General features: G+C 37.9%; 1 protein-coding gene across 3 annotated transcripts in view; it reads right to left on the bottom strand.

The window, feature by feature from the left end:
* Positions 1-4,139: 4,139 nt before the first annotated feature.
* Positions 4,140-8,438, bottom strand: part of SMOC2 (SPARC related modular calcium binding 2) — a 144,933-nt gene continuing 140,634 nt past the window's right edge. For all 3 annotated transcript variants that reach the window (XM_074925053.1, XM_074925064.1, XM_074925073.1), the window contains exons 12-13: positions 7,899-7,942; positions 4,140-4,331 (exon numbers count right to left, since the gene is read on the bottom strand). In XM_074925053.1, coding sequence (XP_074781154.1) covers positions 4,308-4,331; positions 7,899-7,942 — 68 coding nt within the window. In that variant the 3' untranslated portion in view covers positions 4,140-4,307. The remainder of the gene's footprint in view (positions 4,332-7,898; positions 7,943-8,438) is intronic.

Here is an 8,438-nt window from a genome sequence, read left to right as displayed (position 1 = left end):
CTTAGCACAGATATAGTCATCTTCATGGATGTTCTGCAGGTACTGAGTGGGCTTTATAAATCTTTATAAACTTTTATTGATGATGTAATACAAAATTGCAGCCTTCCATCTACAGTTTCATAGACTGTGCTAGTCCTATATGAGTGATTTTTCCTCATAAAGTACCCATTTAGCCAAGAATGGATTCCATGCCTGTGCAAAGAAAAATTCTGTATTCGATAAAAAGCAAGCAATCCTATGTATTGAACTGATGTCAAAGGTAAAGAGAGTCTCCAGGGAAAGGACGCCTCAGATGACTGTATGTTATGGAAAAGATTGTTCACATGCACAGAATGGACTCTCATTTTGCTATCTTCCCTTTCAATAGGCTTCGTATACCAGCAGTGACATTAGTCAGAGGACAAAACGGATGACAAAATAGGGAAGGTGAATGTAGGAAAGGCAGAATATTGCATATATTTCTATGGCTAACCTAGATAAAAAACAGACTTCTCTCCCTGCCACCCCCCTCTTTGGATGTTCTAGAGAAATGTGTTGTTCTCAATGTTTTCCACATGAGCTTTTGTTTAAAGAAAAAAAACCCAACATGTATTATTTATGCTTTTTAAACAAAGGGCGTATTTTAACTTATAAAACTTGAACTGAAACAAGTAAATGGGACAAAGAGTACAGCTTGTATCAGCAGTTTACTATAGTAATTCTAATATTTCAGACATCAATAAACTTAGTTGATTGTTATTTAATGTCAAAGTAGTTACTCCAAAATGACATAAAATTGCCATCCTAAAGAAAACAAAAGTAATAAACCTTTCACTTTCTTCATTAAAGACTCTTTTACACTAGTTTCTATAACCTAGTTATATAATATGCTAGTGTAAATATTTAAAAGGGGAAATTAAATTATCTTTGCCAGGGAAGACTTCTTAACCTCTATTAATCCATCTTTTATTACTATTGTAAAAGGAAAATATTAATTAAATCTGTCAAATCTTGGACACACTTAAATGTCTTTAATGATGTAATCTATATTTTTGTTTCTTCTTCCAGCTTTCTAGGAATGCCTGCTTTCTCCATTGACTTATGGCACACTTATGAAGAGCAAAATCCTGGTCCAAATGAGAACAGTACAGCATATTCCTTGATTTATATGCAGTCTTCTCCCTTACACTTACATGAACTAATGCTTTTTTGCTCTCTTATTATCTGAAATGACATTAGCAAGAAAAATTGTCATTCCAAGCAATCATCTAGGTCCCAGTTCTGCAAAATGAGTATCTGAAATTTAGGCATCTTGTTAGACTAGGAGAAGACTGAGAATCAAGTGATTTTGGTAAAACTGGAACTATGAAGTTGGCCTACTTGTAGGGCTGGGAACAAGACAAGAAAGTTAAATAAAGTGTTGACAAAACATGGAACATTTTTCACTGTGTGGCCTGTTGACTAATGGACGTTGTAACAGGCTGGACAAATCATTGAATACATACACATTTTTAAAACTTAATAGTCTTCTACTTACAACTTTATAAAAGCTCTAAATAAATCTGTTCAGCAATAGCTGGAACTAGAACAAATACTGGTCAATGAGAAGCAGAATATAAGTTGTGCTTTCAATAAGAACAGAATTGAAACTAAATTGTTCCACATGGAATAGGATAAAAACTAGAACTAATTAATTACTGTGGAACTAAATAAACTCTGGTACTGTAGTGTGAGCCTAAGGGCCTATCCACATGGATTCTTTTTTGGTATCAAGGCCATGCTTGGTTACAACTAGAAGGGCCAAGATTTATCCAAGTTTAACTATCCTGTGGATATACGGGAGATACAGGAACCCAAGGTGAATTTAGCAGGTTTTCAATCTGGACTCTCACCGGAACTATAAGAACTCAGTACTGCTTATAACAAAGTGCTGTAATGTCTAGAAATTGAAATGAACCATAAATGTGATGACAAAGAAATATGTATAAAGATGAAATACCTCATATTTCAGTCACTGTAGAGTCATTTAATGATTCTATGTTGTAGAAGTCTTTGGATACCTAAGAGAACACCTGTAGCTTTTGTTCGTGTTGTGATAAGCGTTTAAGGCTACTCATTACATAGCCAAGTTGCTAGTCCAAATCTTCCTCCTCAAACACCCTCTCAGTTTAAATGGGCTGCCATTTCAAACCATGGGCATGGCAAAACATTTGATTGCTTACATTTATATTGTCTCCAAAGGTCACAGTGATGGAATTAGATGTTTCTTAGAAATCATTGCTATTAACCATATTGTGCCCACCTAATCAAGTGCTCAGTATTCTTAGGGTTTGCCTCTCTCTTCTGATTGTTTCCAGTCAGGTTGAAAGTTGTCCAGCAGCTCACTCTCCCACTCTATCTATGCTACATTGCACTTTGTTGAGAAGAGGCCAGAGACCAAGCTGAAGCTACATGGAGGTAATAGCAACAAAGGATCCGGCCTCAGAATCACATCTTTAAGAAAGCAATGGTATGAATAAGGCATGAACGACCTTAGGAGAAAATTCAATAAAGGGACAAGGGAAAAAAAGAAGGAGGACACAATGTGAGGTCATGAGGTTTCTTGTAAACTCAACACAATGGTGAAGTCACCACTGTGTGTACCTGCTTCCAAACATGGCTATCACCTGTGTTGCTGAAGAAAAACCACCAGCATAGTTTGATAACATACTGATCTTTAATCTATAAAGAAGATTAAATTCAAAGTTTAACAGTATAAAAGAATAAAAAATACTTTTTTAAACAAAAATACAAGATAACACACACGTTGCATCTTGGTTCCTCCTGCTGCCAAAACTTAGAGTACACAACTTCTGGGGTACAATTCCACTGCATACAGTGTTTCCTATCACTTCAGCATATGTTGAAATTGAAATGAAATATTTTTATTTGCAAAAAAGCTTTTCCAGGTACAAGCTCAAGACAGGGTGCTACTGTGATTAGCTGGTCACATGTCAGATCCCACACGTTATTTAAACAAACCATCATGAAATCACTGCTTGTTGCAACATTCCTGCCTTTTCATGTCAGCTCCTAGAGGCCAGAAGTCCATCTACCACTGCCTCGATCAACCCAACTGCTTGTAACTCACAGTTGTTCAAGACATGAACCTTTTTTACTTGGATCCTCTGCTCTAAATTCACCTCCACAAGTTCTTATTCCCCTATGGCACAAATACAGAAAAGCACTGGGGGGAAAATGACAGAGAAGGCATGAAAACTTGCAAGAACTTCTTTCAGACAGCAAGGAAAAAGCCTCAGGCAGCGGCGACGTGAGTAGCCCTTCTTGATGTCAACCACTCACAATTTGTTCAGCTTTACCTCTAGTGGACCCTGAGGCAAAACAAAGAGTTGATGGGGGCAGCCAGGTGTAGGGGAAGAAAAGGTTGAACAATCTGTTTAACCTTCCTTGTCTCTTTATAGTTTAGATTTACAATTCTGACCCATATAAACTCTGCACTGTCCTTGGAAGCATGATTTTAGGCCCAGGTTGAACCAGACTGGAATGATATTACAATCCACCTTACTCCTTGTTGTCTTGCTGTATTTATAACCCAAGTGAAAACAAACAGGGGAAAAAATTCTACCAAAACTTATAATGGAAAGCATCTCAAAAATGGATAAAAGGATACATTTTTCTACAAGTTTCCCAACTGTAGAATAACTGTTTTGAATCCATTAGTGGTTGCATTCTTATTGCATGATCTTTGGAAAGCATCATAATAACAATGAAAACAAAATGAAATAAAAATATTGCCACCGATGAAAAATCTGTTCAGTTAAAAACTGCAAACCCAAGTAAACAGCAATTTACACACTTCCTTCAGTCCTGCAAGCCTGAAACATCCAACACTGCCTGGACAAAATTGAAAATACAGTAGACTTTTCAGAATAACTCTACTTAAATGACATTATTGGTTAAGAAAAACAAGGCATACTATTGAAACCAATATACATAGGATCAGGTTTCTATGCTACTGTTTGCCAAAAAGCTATTTAAAAAAAAAAAAAAAAATTGTTTAAATGCAAACTTTTACATCTTCAACATGTTTTACATATTTCAGACAACAAATGAATACACATACATTGTATGTGTTAATTTTCCAAAACTAGCCATTACATTTTCACAGATTAAAAAAAAAAAAAAAAAAAAAGTCTGTTTAAATATTTCATTTCTACAAAGTGAATTTACATTTTTAAGTACAAAGTGCAAATACTACAGTTGTTTTTATTGCCTTTTGGTGAGGAAATCTCCCACATGTCAGAGATCTGCCTTGGATCATAAGCCGTTCACCCTTGCTTCTTAGAAACTTGCTGAAAGAAAGTTGAAAAAATTTTCATTATTAATGATGTTTTCAGGTAATCAAGTATAAACATTTATCTCTATTTTTCAGCAGTGTCCACATGCCACTATCAGAACAAGAGTTCTGCACAAATACATATGGGGAATAAAAAAATCCCTGCCCTGTAGTCCTTCATAGCATCTACGAACAAGGATAGGAGCAACATCTTTACTATTTCTTACCTACAGCCTCTTTAAATCTATACCTGTCAAACACACAGTTTTAGCAACTGCCTGGGCAAGTCCCTGGTGCAATATACCTTTCTATGGTATGTGATGTATAAGGAATGGGCTGCTCGCCAAAGTCTTATGAACAATCTATAGTTTCCTTGTAAACTTTTTGCTAGGCTGCAAAAGACCCTCTGGGTCTCATTGACAGTGTGTGTATGTGTATGTGTATGTTTGTTGGACAGGGTGGAGCTGAGCAAGGGAAATATACCTGGCCACTACCCCAGTTCTGTCAGATCCAGCATGTATTTGACCTCTTTTAGAGCAACCACAGTTAGCACATTAATACACATATCTGTATCTGCTTGCTTTCAGTAAGCTTGTATGTGCATATACACATACAGATGTGCACATATGTAAAAAAAACCATTCATGAATACATGCCTAAGCACACATAAACATATATATATAACTGAACTGCTGCAATAAACTAGTAGAAAATGAGCTCTTGAGTGCCCATCTCCTGATGCAAACCTGATCACTTCTTAGATGGGTGGTTTCCTTTGAGTAGATCCTACCCAGCCCGGTTGCTTTTCAGTAACTTCCTTTCAAGTAAAAGTTTTTGTGATGAAAGCCACCTTCTGCATTTGAAGCCTTGTATTGTTTAAGCATGAAACTGCCAACAGATGGTTTGCTGAGCCAGCCTTAATTCAAGGCTATCATTTGTCAGCAACAGCTTTTAAAATAATTGGTGCTGAGTCAGCAAAATTATTGGATAAAATTAAAAAACATAGACTCTCTAAGACACTTTTATTACACATTCTGCAAGTCAGGATCTGATTACAAGAAAGGGGAGAGGGCTTGTCATGCTTCAAGTGTAATGCACGTGTGCCAGTAATTGACATTATATAATTAAAATAACCCCTTTGAATGTTTTTGAGTTCCGACAGAGTAATTGTTTTCAGGCTGCCTTGTTTAAAGCGTAAGTAATTTGTGGGGGAATTTGAAAAGTTAAGACCACAAATATTTGTTTAAACAAACAGAAACTTATCACATCCCCCTAGCTGTGAGAATATTTTATATTCCATCAAAGTATGTAGGAGGTCTCTGGTAGAACCCAAAACCAATGTTGAGCTTGCCTTAGGAAGTGTGAACCTAACATCAAAAAAATCAGAAATAAAGCAAGTAGCAGACTGACTAGCAGCAATGAGAGAAGATTTCTTTCGGCTTGTGGGAAGGTTCACCTTGAGTTTGGTTTTTAACAAATTAATCTAGTTTTCTGATAGATAGGAATATATTAACCACAACTATGTTTTTGGAATATTTTTAACCAAATTCTTATTTTCCCAGCTGCAGAGTTACCTGAGCTGTTCTTATAATATGTTTATATTAATATTTTAAAAAACAGTACATCATTTACTCATGCTTTTGTGGGCATTAATAATTTAGTTCCTCTAACTAATATTAAACTGAGGCAAGAATGGTATAAAGATGATGTATGAGTTTCAGACTGTAGGAGATTCAATAAGGCCAAATGCCAGGGGCTGCCCTTGGGCCACAACAACCCCCAGCAGAGCTACAGGCTTGGGGAGGAGTGGCTGGAGAGCTGCCAGTCAGAGAGGGACCTGGGGGTGCTGATTGACAGCCGGCTGAACAGGAGCCAGCAGTGTGCCCAGGGGGCCAAGAAGGCCAATGGCATCCTGGCTTGTGTCAGCAATAGCGTGGCCAGCAGGGACAGGGAAGGGATCTGACCCCTGCACTCGGCACTGGTGAGGCCGCACCTCGATTCCTGTGTTCAGTTTTGGGCCCCTCACTACAAAAAGGACATTGAATGACTCGAGCGTGTCCAGAGAAGGGCAACGGAGCTGGTGCAGGGTCTGGAGCACAGGTCGTACGAGGAGCGGCTGAGGGAACTGGGGGTGTTTAGTCTGGAGAAGAGGAGGCTGAGGGGAGACCTCATCGCCCTCTACAGCTCCCTGAAAGGAGGTTGCAGAGAGCTGGGGATGAGTCTCTTGAAGCAAGTAATAAGCAACAGGACAAGAGGGAATGGCCTCATGTTGCGCCAGGGAAGGTTTAGACTGGATATTAGGAAGCATTTCTTTCCAGAAGGGGTGGTTAGGCTTTGGAATGGGCTGCCCAGGGAGGTGGTGGAGGAGGTGTTTAACAGTAGTGTCGACATAGCGCGGAGGGATCTGGTGTAGTTGGGAACTGTGAGTGTTAGGTTAACGGTTAGACTGGATGATCTTCAAGATCCTTTCCAACCTAGATGATTCTGTGATTCTGTGAGGATTCTTTTCTTAGACCATTCAAGTAACTGGCAAACTCACAAGTCCTTCTTTGGAACCAGGCAAAAGTTCAAGGAAGTTGTGCCCATGTCCTCCACAAAACGGAATGTTTAGGATTAATGATTATAAAAATAGACACACACAAATGAGAAACCATTTTTTAACCATTTGATCTGAGCTTCCACTTGACTCTCTCCTTTTCAACGTGTACCTTTCCTTGATTTAAAATACCTGCTTTTGTATAGATCTGAATGGCTTAAGTAGCCAAAACTCCAGGAATGACATACAATGGTGTTATTAGGAAAATCAAAATCAAGTCTTTGCAGAAAACTGATGCAAAAACAAATCACAGATTATGTTGTCAGGGCACTTCACATTTTATTTGCTACAATTATTCTGCAGATCTAACCAGTTTTAGTTTAAACAAACATCCGCAGACTGATGCAAATCCTAGTTCTCCAGCATAATTTTGCTCAGCCAGCAAAGGCTTTTCAAAGTGTCAGCCCTTTTCTCTATACTATTTTAAAAGGTGTTTAAAGCCACCATATAATAATTCAGTGGGGTATGTGAAATAAACAGATTTTCATAGGGCATGGGAAATGCATGGCTTTGTCCACAAAGAGTAATTTCAATCAATGTAAATTTATGTCCATCATGTGACACACAGGAAAATTAATGGAATTCAGTTAAAGCAGAAGGTAAATGAAGATAAAGCAGTGCACATTTAAAAGTGTATGGGAATGCTATCACTCAGGAATGCAGAAGACTTATATGAGGGCTCAACTACACTCACCTAATTATCACTAACCTATATGCCAATTTACACTTTACTGAGAACATCCATATGCAGACGTAATCCACTTTGCATTTATGCACATTTACTCTGCACCTGTAGTTTACTTACTCAGCTTTCCTTAGATAGAACTTAAGTCCAAATTTATTAATCGAAATGCTGCTCTACATTTTCCAGGCAAGTTTCAGAATGGCAGATTAATACAGTTTGAAGCTGCACTGAAATCTGCTAAAACCCCAAGAAGTTCAGCTGGGCAAGGCAGGAATGGTGAGCTTGCTCTCCTCAGTACTCACCTGCCTGCTGGATGAAGTGCTCTCAGTGTTGGTTTTAGGGGCCGCTAAAGGAAGGAAAATAAAACATAATAAATATGGTTTGCAATTTATATATAGCATCCCCAAGAACTGAAGCCCTCATTCTAAAAAAGTATTTTTTAGACCAGGGTATCTGAACAGATTTCACTAAAGGAGGTAAAATATTTTAGACCTTTCATTGAAACATCCACTTTTTTTCTTTCCTCAATACAGGTGTTGCTTCTTTCATGGAGTTATATGAAAGATGAATGGCAGCATTTCTTACCAGTTAATATGACATTTGCTTAGGACAGCTTGCATATAGTCAGTGTCGAGCATTTCAAACTTATTAAATCTTTAGTAGTAAAGATTGCCTATTATCCCTGGTGAGAAAGAACCATGGACAAGCAGACTGTCTGGAAAGCATTCACTTTGCTTAAAGATATTGCACAGGAACAGCTCTATGAGCCAAAGACATAGTTCACATTTAATCTGCAAAACAAGATTATTGCTGGTTTTTAAGTTTCCTAGTGGCAAAGCCCA

Source organism: Athene noctua, chromosome 1 (assembly GCF_965140245.1).
Source record: "Athene noctua chromosome 1, bAthNoc1.hap1.1, whole genome shotgun sequence".
NCBI classification, from domain to species: Eukaryota; Metazoa; Chordata; class Aves; order Strigiformes; family Strigidae; genus Athene; species Athene noctua.
This window is presented reverse-complemented; position numbering and strand designations above follow the sequence as displayed.